The sequence below is a fragment of the Wasmannia auropunctata genome, unplaced genomic scaffold (assembly GCF_000956235.1).
Source record: "Wasmannia auropunctata unplaced genomic scaffold, wasmannia.A_1.0 LD336101.1, whole genome shotgun sequence".
Taxonomy (NCBI): Eukaryota; Metazoa; Arthropoda; class Insecta; order Hymenoptera; family Formicidae; genus Wasmannia; species Wasmannia auropunctata.
This window is the reverse complement of record NW_012026789.1, coordinates 3182665-3196924: the sequence shown is the minus strand read 5'-3', so window position 1 is coordinate 3196924 and position 14260 is coordinate 3182665. Positions and strand designations below refer to the sequence as shown.

General features: G+C 38.8%; 1 protein-coding gene across 3 annotated transcripts; it reads right to left on the bottom strand.

The window, feature by feature from the left end:
• Positions 1-53: 53 nt before the first annotated feature.
• On the bottom strand, positions 54-13788 carry LOC105459355 (tripartite motif-containing protein 2-like). 3 transcript variants are annotated; one of them, XM_011705316.1, is made up of 13 exons: positions 13451-13788; positions 11857-12593; positions 10547-10753; positions 7343-7505; positions 7081-7254; positions 6789-6992; positions 6147-6395; positions 5876-6062; positions 5174-5610; positions 4910-5092; positions 4719-4826; positions 4490-4628; positions 54-4325 (listed from the first exon to the last, which is right to left on the bottom strand). In XM_011705316.1, exons 3-13 carry the CDS (start codon positions 10564-10566, stop codon positions 4087-4089), a joined length of 2103 nt encoding a protein of 700 aa, XP_011703618.1. In that variant the 5' UTR covers positions 10567-10753; positions 11857-12593; positions 13451-13788; the 3' UTR covers positions 54-4086. The 3 variants fall into 3 exon arrangements, with proteins under 3 accessions (XP_011703618.1, XP_011703609.1, XP_011703626.1); XM_011705307.1 differs by lacking the exons at positions 10547-10753; positions 11857-12593; positions 13451-13788 and adding an exon at positions 7967-8168; XM_011705324.1 differs by lacking the exons at positions 10547-10753; positions 11857-12593; positions 13451-13788 and adding an exon at positions 7967-8168 and having other exon boundaries at positions 6147-6386.
• Positions 13789-14260: the final 472 nt, after the last annotated feature.

The following is a 14260-nucleotide window of genomic DNA, read 5'->3' as shown; positions in this document are numbered from 1 at the left end:
AGCTTGGCAGGGAAATAAATATCGCGAGCGTTCGTTTAATTAAAACCACTCGGTGAATCAAGCTTACATATTTATTTACAATGTATTTTATGTTACAGCATGATGGAGTCATGATATATAAGTGTTACAGTTATAGCTGACGTATGACTAGATTAAACAATATCAAAAAATACAAACAAGAAATATATATCAGTCTGAGTTTGCATATGGTGTTTCGAATGGGCTGAACGATTCGTATTGTAAAGAAAAAAAAGGGGGGAAAAAAGAATATCGCGTCGATTGGTATGCTACTTATGGTAGACACTTAGGCAACAATAGGACGTTGACGTATACAATATACATATATAAAAATCAGGCTTAGCTTTTAGGATCAGACTTTGAACAAAAAAAAAATGACACACCTTCACGTTACAATCAATGCGTTCTCGATGACTCTAGATACATGTCGAACAACAAATAAGACCAGAAAGTTCGGAGTACAGGTCTATACATAGTTGCGTAATCGATACAGATCACTGCGACGAAAGTTCTGATTTGATTCTCGATCTGCACAATTCCATTTCCATTTTAACACTTCGACACGTTACGTCGCACGTACATACGTGAACACATTTTTCGCTAGGAATCACAGAATTTTTTGTGACTTAGGAATATCTTGATTTCTTTCATTTAGTTCTCATCAGTATTCATCATTCATATATATAATTCATATAGATAATGATAGAAAATGTTTTTTTATCCTTCTTTTTCTCGCTATTTTTAAGATAGGTGAATTGATTTAGGCCAATAAACGAGCAAAAAATTTTTTTGGTTGTTGATACAAGTTAATATATTTCAAATTTAACAAACATTCGCGATATTTTTGTTAAATTTGAAATATATTAACTTATACAAAAAATTTTTTGCTCGTTTATTGGCCTAAATCACACAATTCACCTTCTTTTTCTCTCTTATAATGGCACTAGATAATAGTCGAATTCAATGAAAGTACAGAAAACGATGTGTGATTAGCAAATATCCGTTAGGATGTGATCGTGAAACGATCAATGAGTTTTCGTCAGAAATTTTCAAGAATTTTTATATCAGCACTCTGATGCATCTCCACTCATTTTTATCCAAATGTTCATGATTCCCAAGAAAATGTAAATACGATTTGTAACGATCAAAGTGTTAAGCGCACACGGATCGATTTGAACAAAAGATATACATATATCAATACATATATCAATCGTCATAAGATATAAACCGTACGGTGGCATCTTCTCAATAAAGGCACTGTTATGCTTTTCGCTAAGGACTAACGTGATAATGCGTTTTATAGTGACTCGTATTCGTACATACATACAAGCAATATGCGACAGTTTATATTAAATGTAGCCTACGATAGATCACTCTGCAAAGCAGTTCGCAAGGAATGTCGTATCTCTACGATACAGTCCGGAAAAATAGGAAGCTACTGAAAGATTTTTGCACTCGCTGCAAAAATACAAATCGCAAAACTCATTATTATTCATTTTCATGGAATTTAAATTACATATTGTATTCAACATAGCTATGCACGTTCTAAAGTGGTGTCTACAATGAAATTTTAAGGCTTAAGATTTAAGAAATTATCCAATCGCAGTCGAATTGTGAGAAGAATAATTGACTGTAATTGATCAATTTTCTTAAATCTTAAGCCCTAGTCTCTTCGTAGACACCACTTGAGAAAGATTTTCACGATGCAGGGATTTGATTAGGATTTGTCGATGTTAACATGGCAAACGATTCTAAAAAAAAAAAAAAAAAGAAAAAAATGCAACTCGTCTATAAATCACGTAAAAGATAAAATGGCATAAAAATGTTAAGGCTAACTATTTTAAGAATTGCATTCTATGTAGATATAAGTATGTTACGTGAAAAAATATTCTCCTGCTTTAAAGAAATAGAGACTGTAAGCCGTACGTATGTAAGTTTATCACTCTCAGTGTCAAGAAAGTAAGTATCGAAGAATAAGTAGATATGCATCATGATGATATTTAGCTAACACCTCATTATTGTAAAGTCTTCAGACGGGCGTTAAATATTTCCGGATGTACGTAAAAAGTAATCGCGCAATAAATCCTGCTGCTTAAATTTTCACGCCGGTCCTTCGTAATTTAAATTACATTTTAAAGCAACTTAAACAATGTTGTGTCTCAACAATGTCTCAAGAATGAAGTTGTTCGCACGGTGAAATTTATAAAAAGGGATTGTCTTTTCAATAACAAATTCAGTTATGACGAATGACACTATAGGCCTCCAAAAAAGCGCGTCATTGTCGAGAGAATCAATATCATGTCTTTCACGAAATTTAGAAAATATTTCTAGACATATAAACAAATCATGTAGCCAATTCTATCAAAATGTATGATAATACTGAAAAAATATATGTACAATTCTTATCATATTTCTAACTATTTGCATAGCTATCTTACACTAATCATAATTTACGTTTTTTAATTTTAAGTTAATTAAAAAAATCACGAAGTGCCAAAGTGGGTAACCCGAATTTCTTGTTTATTAGGAACACAAGAAACGTTTGCGGGCAATAAATGCTACAATGTTTGAAAGTAAAATAACAAAGAGAAAATAAAAAAAAATAAAAAATAGGCTTTCCATATTACAAAGAGCATCGATTAATAAATATAGTAAGAAATGTGACATATACATTAAAATATAAAATGTGAAGCAATTAAAAAATATCAAGTTTAAGAAAAATGTTTTCATGACTTTAATGAAAATGCTCATAGTTCAATGAATTTTTTTTATCTCAATAATATGATATTCAAGCAATCATATTGATTGATTTTACGTAATGCAAAGCTCTATATTCTGTCATGACAGGGATGTGAAATAATATGAAACGGCAGTGTATGTATATATAATACTTCTATAATATTATACACCCGCGAATAATAATACTCTCCTTGTTGAAAGAAATCAAGACTAGAAGTTGTTCAGATTATATTGATAGTCTAATGCCACAATGCAACCTTTTTTATAATTAACAAATTTATAATACGTTAGCTTAAGAAAAAATCTAATCTTGTGAGAATATACTACAGCAGTTGAGAAATCTCTTTAAGCATTAAATCGGTTGATTGTGAATATTAATTGAAAACGGTTTTTTTTGTTTGCGCAATAATTACCGCGCTGATTCATTAGCCTATTACATTCGAATTGTTGGTTTTTTTTATCTAAAATGATAGAGATTTACTTCTTTAATTTTATTTTTATTAATTATTGTTTTATTTTTCATAGAATAAACATTTTTGTAACTTCAATTCAATTTTATCTTAGACAAGTTTGTGCTTGTACAACAAATCAGAAACATTTGGATAAATCCAGATATTTAAAAAATTTTGAAAAAAAACTTGTTAACAAGAAAAATACAGTTTCTTATAGATTCATTAATAAAAAGACAGTGATAATTTTTCAATTGAACATTCTGTGGCATCCAGATTCGTTGTAGTTTTGGAATAAGATAAATAACTTTCAAGCACATGGATAAAAAGGAAAGAATTATCATTCACCGATGTATCTAGATCAACAACAGAATTGTTTTATGCATTCAGACGATTAAATATTAATCGCGATGACTTAAAAAAATTATCAAATACAAAAAAATATACATACGATAAGTACTGAGCATTTCAAGTGACTTTGTTTTATGAATGGTGAGAACTTTGTAGTTTCACAGATATGCAGAAAACGGGGGAAAGCAACATTGAACACAAAAGAAATTAAATAAATTTTACAGGTAAAGGGACAAAATATAAATTGTAATACGGTGATGTATATTGCAAACCGAAGTTAAAATAAAATAGTAATGTCAAGTTTATCTTTGACATTACTATTTCATCTTCATGTCTTATACTAATTTATAAACTATATATAAAAATTTATAAAAACATAGGCATTACATTCGTAATATGTGATGTTACAAGTTCCACAAAAACCTGAATAAATAAATTCTAAATTAGACTGACTTTTGGTACCTTCGCAATGGGCGTTTTCTTTCCCCCTCGCGATTTGAATTTTCATGCTTAAACAAACAACGACGTTCTACCAGTACCTGTATTTTTTTATACAATCATTGCCCAAGTCTACCACCACTAGGTGATTATCTGGCAGCACGGCTATGCCCGAGGGACGTCGCAATTTCGAGCTGTGCGAGTCGATTTCGGTTAAGACATTACCTCCGCCTAACTGCAGTACGTGTATTATGCTACGCCCCTTGTCCGTACGGGTACCGATTACTTTGCCGTCCGCATCTACGGCTATTCCTCCGTAGACACCTTTTCCTGTTGTACAGATAAATAACAATATGCTGAGATGTTTATCTTCATCGCGCGACGAGATATATATTTCCTATTATTGTATATGTAACGATTACGTATTTCTTGAATCAATTTTCAGTCTAACGATATTTCAAACAAATATATGTAGCTATATGCTACGAACTTACCTTTGCCTTCAGGATATATTTCCTCGGAGAAATCTCCCTTCGCGGAAAACACCTGAATTCTGCTGTCGGCAACTAAAATCTCACCGGCCGGACCGACAGTCACAGAACTGATTAGCTTGAACGTGCTTCTTTTACCAACCTGTTAACCGTTTCGTGATGATTATGCGAGGACCATATACGACGCAACTTGCAGTGAAAGTTAATAAATTTACGTAAAAGAAAAATTAACCTGGAACAGTATCTTGCCGTCTGAGTCGAATACGAATACACAGCTTTGACCGTTGTCAGCGACAAGTATGTGCCCGTAGCTCTTGTCCACCGCAATGTCTATGGGTTCCTGGAGAACGAAAGGAACAACGTCGTAAATAAGAAACATTTCAGTAAAATATTTCAGACTTTTTTGCAATAATAATTACTTACTTGAAACGCGTTGTGCGTGAAAGACCTGATTGTGTCACCCAACGAAGTCATTTCCGTAATCTTTCGCGTCCGCCAATTTACAATTACGAGACCTTGTTGAGAAATATCTATTCCCGTGCAACTGCGACCCTCTAAGCCTTCATTGTTTATGTGCCTCTGAAACTCCAAATCACAACTGAGCACCTGAAACAAAATACGAAAAGAATTAAGTAATTTTGCTGCGTGCAAATATTGCATTCTTCATATTGTTTGTCAAACACAAACCTTAATACGAGAATTTCCAGTATCCAAAATATAGATCATCCCTTCGTCGTCCACCGCGACCGAAACCGGCTGGTGAAACTCGTCTTTCCCATTACCGCGTCTTCCATATATTTTAAGAGGTTCATTGTGCTCGGTCGCGTCGAAAAATAGCGGATAATCTTTTATAGGACGATCGAACACCGACACCTTCAGGACGTATCGACTTGCAGTCGGTGGCCGGAAGTAAATTTCGTAAGTTCCATTCTCCAGATCTTTCACCTCCGTCTCGATGGGAGCGTTCTGATTTTCCGCGTGTATGTTATCTGCGAGCGTCAATTCGGCGCTGACAAGATCACCGCCGATATTCCGAGGGTGACCGTGATAATCTACCGTTTCGACTATGACGATTGTTTGCAGCTTTACTATTGCTAGGTCTTTCAATCTGGCACGGCACAAGCCTGAAACAAACGTAAAAGGCATAGATGTAGAAAATACGTCGTAATAAACCATGACGCTGGATTATAACATTAGAAAAAAAGATATATTATAATAAATAAGAGTAATATTATATATTATAATATAATTATTTTACTATAATAAAATTTAATGTATTATATATTATAATAAAAATATTTTATTATATATTTTTTCATAAAGTGTTATAATAAATGAGTAATACTTTTTAAAGCGAATACTTTATTATATTATTAATCTTTAAGATACCTGGTAATGTTGTACTAGAACGTACTCGTCCCAAATTACCCAGTGCTTGCTCTAATTGGGAGAGAGCGTCGTTATGATTAAACTCGAATGTGATAAAGGCATTCTCCTTGGGTTCGCTGAGAGCGGTCGCCGCATCGAGCTGATCTGACAGGCTGTTAATACGTTGAGTAATATTCCGAACCTCGACCTGTAAGATTAAATCTCACTGTGTAAAATGATACGCGCGAGAGAGGTAACATTATATATCAATATATTTTTTATTACCCTCTACCTGATATTGTAATCCTTCGCATTCTCTCTCGACTTTGGTTTTCTCCGCCTCAATAAGAGAATGTTGTTCCTCAAGTACGTGTTTCTTGTCACGAGCGGCAGCGGTTACGGCAGCTTGCAATTCCGTTCGACGTTTCTCTATCTTTGCGATAATCACGGCGAATTCCGTGTCTACCGCGCTCAAACATTTTTCCGTAGAGGCTTCCAAACGTTGCAGTTCCGTGCTCACAGAATCCTGTGCCTGTGTTAACTAAAAAACGTAACTCTTAACTCAGTAAGGATCGAGCTACATCTCGTATTACAATTTAATAATTCTCACAGCTTAATTTGTACTTAATATGCAAGTATAACACATATAAAAATTAAACACTACAAAAATACTACGACTACTATTATAAAAATTGAGACACATCTTTATAAAAAAAAAAATTGTAAAATATAAGTGACATGCTTCTATTTTAAATGATATTTTGGCTATAGTAAGAATTAGATATGCATTTGCAACAAGACATATAAACCATATAAAAACGAAACAAGTATATAATAAAAAAGAAATAAAAATAAAGCACATTAAAAAAATATATCTGCTTGTTAATATGAGGCTTAAATTGCTTAAAGCTTAAAAAGAAAAACTAATTTTCACCTTGGATATACACTCGTTGGCTTTATAAAGCAATATTTCGGACATTCTTTTTATCGCAATACTAAAGGGGATAATTGTGTGTTCTGTGCATCCAGGTGACGTTCCCGCATGTGTCCCACCAGTACACACTGTACAGAACACTGTATCACATGTTTCACAAAATAATAATTCCTGATTTATATGAACTGAACACTTTGGGATGACCTGCAAGTAAATAGATATAACGATATTGAGGCTATTCGAGGGAGAAATTGATCTGCATTAAGTGACAGTTCTGCGTTCTCAAACGTACCTCTCGTCTTTGCCGAGACATAAGGTCAAGCAGTTGGTTTACGAGAAAACTCGGAGGCAGTGCGGGTACCCCTCCACGAGGAATAGTTATTAATTCTCTACAAATGGGACATCTAAACGCTCCTGTCTCTCGTGTTTGAGACGCGGCAATTCTTGTTAAACAATGTAAACATACCTATAAAAAGAAGATACAAGATCAAGATATATATATGATATATGCAATGTACATGTAAATTACATTTTATCCTATACGTAAATCGTACCGTGTGTGAGCATGGTAGTAATTTAGGTGTATGCTCGCTGCCATCGTAAACGCAGAGACAAGTGCCACACGTTAAAAAACTTTCATTAAAATCTTCATAATTTATACTGACTGTCTCTACGAGCATGGAGCTCATGCTGACCATCCTCTCCCCAAGCCGCGTCCTAAAAGAAATGAGAAAAATTGAAGTCAAATTAAAGTCAACATAATTAACAACATGATTAAATATTAAAAAATAACATTGTATATAAATACAATATACATAACATACGTGGAAATTATGTAATTTAGATGAGAAGATAAATTAAAATTATATAATTCACATATAATCATTAGAGGATGAGTTGTTTAAAAATAACTCCTTTGTAGATTTGTGTAAAGTTTCTGTAAGAAATTTTACGTTCCAATTTACAATTATTAAGATCAACAATACGCATAAAAATTACATTCTGTAATCAAAATTTTGACACACTTTTGCCAGAAATATGCTAAAACAAAAAATACATGGACAGCTATGTAGACATAGACTCTCAATGTCAATTCGATCAATTGCTTCTTGCGTAAAAGCGTGACCAAAACAATTTATCAATGGGGATGCATCTGCCGAAAAAAAAGGAGCACTCACTGTATGGCTAAACGCAACGCTTCCATAATGGCTATATATTCTGGTCGCCGCTCTATCTAAAGTACCGCTCCACCATCCGCACGTCAACGCACGCGGCCCTGTCACTCGAGTTTCCTCGGGAATCTTGAGATATCCAACGATCACGGTGCATGTCGCGCTAACGCGTCACCCTCGCTGTTGCCGAACGCAGGAGAGAGAGAGAGAGAGAGAGACAGATGATTCACGGTGGAAAACGCAACCGCGTCGTCGAATTGCGACGGACAACCCCGAGCGCGTTGCGCTGGATCGATTCCGAATTCCTCGCGGACGAGGTGCCCTCGAAGATCGTCCGTCCGTCAGTCCGTCCGTGAGTCCGTGCGTGCGACGTCTCCTACGGCCGCATGTCTCGCGGATGCATATAAATAAAATATGCGCCCGGTGACGCTCGGTGACTGCTCGATGATCGCAGCCCACAGGGGGGTCCGTCCGCGGCGGTTACGAAGAGCGAGCCCCGCGCGCGCGTGTGTGTGTGTGTCCTTTCGGCCCGTCGGCCCTTTGTCTACCTCCGCTCCTCACGTCTCATCACGTCCGGACGGAGCGGATTCACGCACGCGACATCGAATTCCGCGCGCCGCATCGCGCCGCGGACTGCTGCTGACGGTCTCTCGGCGACGGTTTCCCTCGAGGGAGGGGGATCTCCTCTGGCGAATTTTCTTCCGGGAGCACCGGTCGGCCGCCCGGAGGGGAGGCTCGAGGTCTCGTCGCGCACTCACACACGGTCGCCCGCGATCGCGAGATCGACGGCGGGATCAACGGGGACACGACGTCGAAATCGTCGTATCCCGACGCGGCGCATTTTCTTTCCCAAACAAAACACAGACGGACGCGCGCGGGACGACGACGGCGGGTGGCGCAGCCAGCGAGCCGCATCAGCTGCAGAGCGCAGCGAGCAGCGGACTCGTGCACGTTCGTGCGTGCTACAGCTGCGCGCCGCGTTCGTCGCCCGCGGCTGGCCACCCGGCATCGCCGTGGCACGCGCGGGGGTGCCCGCGAGCACGGATTTTCGATGTAGCTTCTACACCTATGTCGCAACTTCGTCGTCCTTGCCAATGACTTTTAATCTACATTGATTGGACATTAGTTGTTTCGGAGTACTGCTTACTTCTATTTTTCAGAGTAATTCAAATTGTCTAGGATTATGGATTATTACTCCCAATCTTAACAAGGTCACTTAATGTCGTTACGTTGTAAAATAATCAAAGTTCGAAAGCACGACAGCGAAATAAAACGAAAGTAATGCTTGACTGAAGATTTCTTGCTTTAACTAGGAAGTGCGTGTTCTGAATTACACGAGCAGCCACGGAAAGATATTTGTATAATGATTCATTTCTAATTGTAATTATTAATTTTAATTTTCATGAGTACTAAAAAGAGATAGAAAGGAAAGTAAACCGAGATTAAAGTTAATTTACGTAGGAATAAACAAAATTTCAATTTACCGGAAGGACACAAATTTGAAGCGAGTTCTTCGGTGGCGGCGTACGGTCCTGGGGGGGAATCGGTCGCGATATACCGTGGCGCCGGCGAGTGCGAGAGGGACAGCGGAGAGCGGTGAGTGGCGGCGAGCGCGAGGAGCCGAATCGCGGAGGAGAGCGTGGGAGAGATGGGCAATGCGCCGTGTATCGCGCATAAAGAAACACGCGCGTGCACGGCCGTGTAAACCCGTGAACTCTCCACTGCGTAGTCGTTCCGAAAGGTGCAGCGACCGGCGTGTTTGCGCTTGTACTTGTGGCGGTGCGGATTCACGCGCGCATTGGTACGTATTTATATGCGTCACGGCGCGTGTGTGCGTGCTGTGCGTGGAGTTGCATGCAAACGATCTTTCGAAAACTCGACGTTAGATTATTAATCGTAGAGAGATTCATAACGTAGAATTTTGAAATTATCTTCGATTCTTTTGTTATACACTTGTCAGTGGAATTTATTTGGAAGAAAAAGATGCATTTGAAAATTTTCATTTTGGCGACACCTTTTTACGACTCAACATTCTCACTTCTGGTCTTATTAAAAAAGAAACAAATATATATTTAAAAAAAGAATGTAAATATATATACATATCGTTGCGTCGCCGTAAGTGACACAAGTAAAAAATTAGCATTTTTGAAATAAACAAAAGGAAATCGATTCTAAGAAGACTAATACTTTTGTAGAAAAACGATATATTTGTAGCTCATTTACTTAAAAAATGTCGCAATTCTGATAAGGAATTAAATTTATATTATACCAGGATTGCAATGTTCTAATCAGTTCTAATTTCCAAAATTCATTTTTACTTTACTAAAAATGCTTTACTGAAAAGTTGCTAATCTTTTGAAATTATTATTTTTCTATCGACGCAAAATCTAGTTAAAAAAATTTATGTGTACATGTATAATTTTTTTAAATTAAAAATAATATAATACTTTTAAAATAATAAGATATTATATACATATATAATACTTGTATAATTTAAAAATATAAATCAGTTATATGTAATTATATCACGTTCGTGAAAATTTATCGCACACACAAAAAAAAATAAACAAGATACGTGATACTCACATGAAAGGGCAGCAGCTCATGAAGCTTTCTTTGATAGCAAATCTCAGATTACTTCCGTAAGCACGATCCGAACTGTTGCCAGCCAAAAATGATCTCACGCAGCCATAACGCTTTCCTTCATTTCCTCTTTACGAACAAAAGGCCCACATACAGGTATATAGGTACTGATCCCTCGATTACTTTAAAATATCCGTGGCGGCCACCTGTCTGATGCACCAAGATAAAATTTGTGTCGTACTTGTCAAAACGTTATTATTGCCCGCGTCATGCAATTATTACAGCTACGTGACATTATGTTTTTATATCCGCGCGTCGCCCGTTCGCGAAAGATATCTCGATAAGAGCCGTAAAAATAACTCGCGAGTATATCTTTAACGCGCTTTTATCATTTTTAACGATTCCGCCGCGCTGTTAGACGCTCGATAAAACCGCGTATTTGTACGTTATACGGAATTTCGCGTCGAAGGTCTTAACATATCCTTTCTTCCTCGCGGTCCGCCGCACATCCGTTAAATTCATTGAAGGGATCTCTTCTCGGAGGTCCCCATCCGAGATCGATACCGCGCTCACGTGCGCAGAAGAAACGTAAACAAGTGTCGCGAGCGCGTATATAAACACGGCGAACGGAAGCGCCGCGCCGCCGTCGTGTCGCGCCGACTGAGAAACCGTATCAACGCGATATCGGAGCTTTTTACTGCGACAGACTATCTCTTCTCGTTAAAAGCGATGCATCCGTCGGTGCGTTAACCCCTCAACGGCCGGAATCGATGACCGGCGGAAATTGGCGAGTATCTCGACAAATGACACCTGACGCCTCTTCGAATTCCGCCCATTCGCACGTACTTTCGACGAGGATGTCGAGGATATGGAACATGCACTTTTTATCTTTGCACACTTAATTGTTTCACAAATTTTTGATTGACGACGCGCGAGGCGGCTATACGTGTGAAACGGAGAATTTGCAAAAAATTATATAGGTATTTGCAGTTAGTCTTTTTTGCATTGCACGAAAGGAAGATATGAAAACCGGGAGATCAATGTTCTCAGTTTGCAACGCACATATCACTTCGTTATTCATCCGCTAACTCCCAAAGATATCTCGACGCGCAGTTTTGCGCGCGCGCGCGCGCGTTGCGAGTTGCGCACATTTTTCTCATTAAAATTACACACCGAGAAAACAAAATCCAGACATCCTTCGCCGAGCCGACGAGACGCGTAAAGCGGAAACGATCGCACGACGAAGCCTCGGCGAGTCTGTGTGTCGGGGAGGAGTAGCCTCCGGGAGAGAAGACGCAGCCGCGGATACTCACTGGATCCCTGAAGGATGTTTCTCTCTGCGGCGCGCTACATCACCCACGACGGTCCGCGACAGGATGGATCTGTCGAGAGGAGGTCACAGGAGGCGCCGCTCCGACGGGGACATGATCGCGTCCGCTGTCACCCTTTCGCGCGCGGTTTTTTCCCTTGAGAACCTTTGCAAGGACGAGAGCGGATATCGATCTCTCGCGCTGCAGCAGGTGTCACGACGCCAGCTGTCGTGTTTTCGCACTGCAAGGCGGCAACCACGGCGACGATGACGACAGCGAGACGGCGAGAAAGGGAGAAGAGCGTGACAGAGAAAGAGGGGTTCTCCGCGCGCCACGGGGGAAACGAAGCGGGGATGAAAACACACCCTCAGGAGCGCGCACGCGCGCGCGTCACGCTATTTAGGTCACGCGGCGCGCGGGCGCGACGCGCGCGATTTATTCAGCTGGAGAGGACGTCTCGCGATGACTCGGCCCGACGACGATGACCCAGGCGCGCCTGTACTTCCACATCCTGGACGCCGATTATGTAACTTGGAGTGGCACTCTTTTCATTTTCCGCTCATTCTGATTCCGCGTGAACTTTTCACTGATCACCAGAACGATCACAAGTCGATGACACAATTGCATGCCGTAATATGGCTCATCGTTACAAGAGGCCATTGACGTCATGATATTTTCGTATGTTAAGTTTCGTCATTTCGTAGGTTTCTCGAAGAGGTGAAAACCGCGCCTCCGTTTGGCTATAAGAATTTTAGAATTAAACTGGTGTTTTTTTATCAGCGCGGTTTTCAAATTTTACGCTTTAAAATACATTAAACTTAACTGTAATTTTTTAAAATTCATTAATGATGTCTGACGATTTTATATCGACGATTTTATATATAATTATATAACAAAAATATTAACGATAAATGTGTTAAAGAGCATGCTAAATCAAGAAAATTCACAAGAAACACTTTTCACGTTTCCGCTTCTATATAGGAAAAAATTACGTGATCGCTGCTCCGATCGATTTTCCTGGATTTTTTTGTCGAATGAGCTCAATAAGGCTCGAAAGTTCGTATAAGGGCGAGAATATTTTGCGGAGCTTTTGAGAAAGAAGGTAGCAAGAAGTCGCGTATTATCTACAAGAAATTAAACGAGAAATTTTCAAGTTTTAATGACGGTATTCATATAGTCCGAACTTATATTTAAGATCATCTTAATTAAGTGTGATTTTGAAATACGTTCATTATTAACTGGATGAAGTCTTAAGCTAATCTGAAATCAAAATCTGATATCAGATTATCAAAAATAATCAGACTTAAAATGATCCTAAGTCTAAATATAAGATCGAATTATGAATACTGTCTTAATGAAATGATTAAAATATACAGTTGCGCAAATGGCAAAATGCTTCACCTTGCAGTGTCGCTGCATTTGGTAAGCAACTTTCGCTCTTAGAAAAATTTAGTACTGTATAAGTGGTGTAAGGCGATGTCTGAATGTGTATTAAAGATTTATAAAATGCAGGCATGATTTTCTCGGTTTTTTTTGCCGATGACAAGCAATCTCACAAATTCTGCGAAAGCATTCACGAGGAGTACGAGATACTTGCCAGGACCTCCTCAATTTTCCGAAAGAAATTCGACAACGGGTCCTCTTCTAAACTTCGAGAACGAATACCGGCGCATATCAAGCCGATTATCTTTAACATTGAAAGAATATCGGTGACAATTGACTATGATACGCGCGACGTTCGATCGACGTGTTATTGCGAAACCGGCGAAGCGCATCCTTGGCCTAGATCTTCAAGAGATTTCGAAGAGATATCACGGCTATCTGATCGCGCGTCGATCTTCTTCACTATCCGCGACAATGACGTTCTGTCGATCGACCGAACTACCGATTTCGTGCCCGCCTCTCCGCACCCTCGACTTTATTCCGCGCGCGGAAGCCATCCATCTGCCCGGCGTGGATATGTGCCGCGACGTTTTTACCCTTAAAGCAACGTCGGATATACGGTTTCGAGCATGCGCCGCTGGAAATGGGTCATTAGGAGCTTGACCGAAATCTTCGGCTTCGGCCCCAGGATTTCGCGCTAGTTCCTTAAAACTCGCCGATCGTTAATCGGCGGGAAGCGGCGCGTGACTTGCGCGCCGTGCATAGTGCCGAGAGACAATCCGCGATTCTTTTTGTCAAATGAGGAACTTAAAGTCGCTTTCGTGTTTACTTTAATTGTAAGATAACGAAAAAAATTGCTTGACAGTTACTGTAGAAAATTTTTTTTATGTATTTTATACAAATCTTTATTAAGATATTTAAAATTTTATATAAATTTTTAAAATAACACGAATAATTATTTTTTTCAAATTTTTCCAATCAAGAATATAAATAATAAACAAATGGTTTATAGTACAACAAATTT

Excerpts from the sequence above, each read along its gene's own strand:
- LOC105459355 (XM_011705307.1), bottom strand. The coding sequence starts at position 7,992 with ATGGAAGCGTTGCGTTTAGCCATACA. Across the intron at positions 5,093-5,173 it reads CTGGAAATTCTCGTATTAAG|GTGCTCAGTTGTGATTTGGA; the intron begins GTTTGTGTTTGA and ends ATTTTGTTTCAG. Across the intron at positions 4,827-4,909 it reads TCACGCACAACGCGTTTCAA|GAACCCATAGACATTGCGGT; the intron begins GTAAGTAATTAT and ends TTCGTTCTCCAG.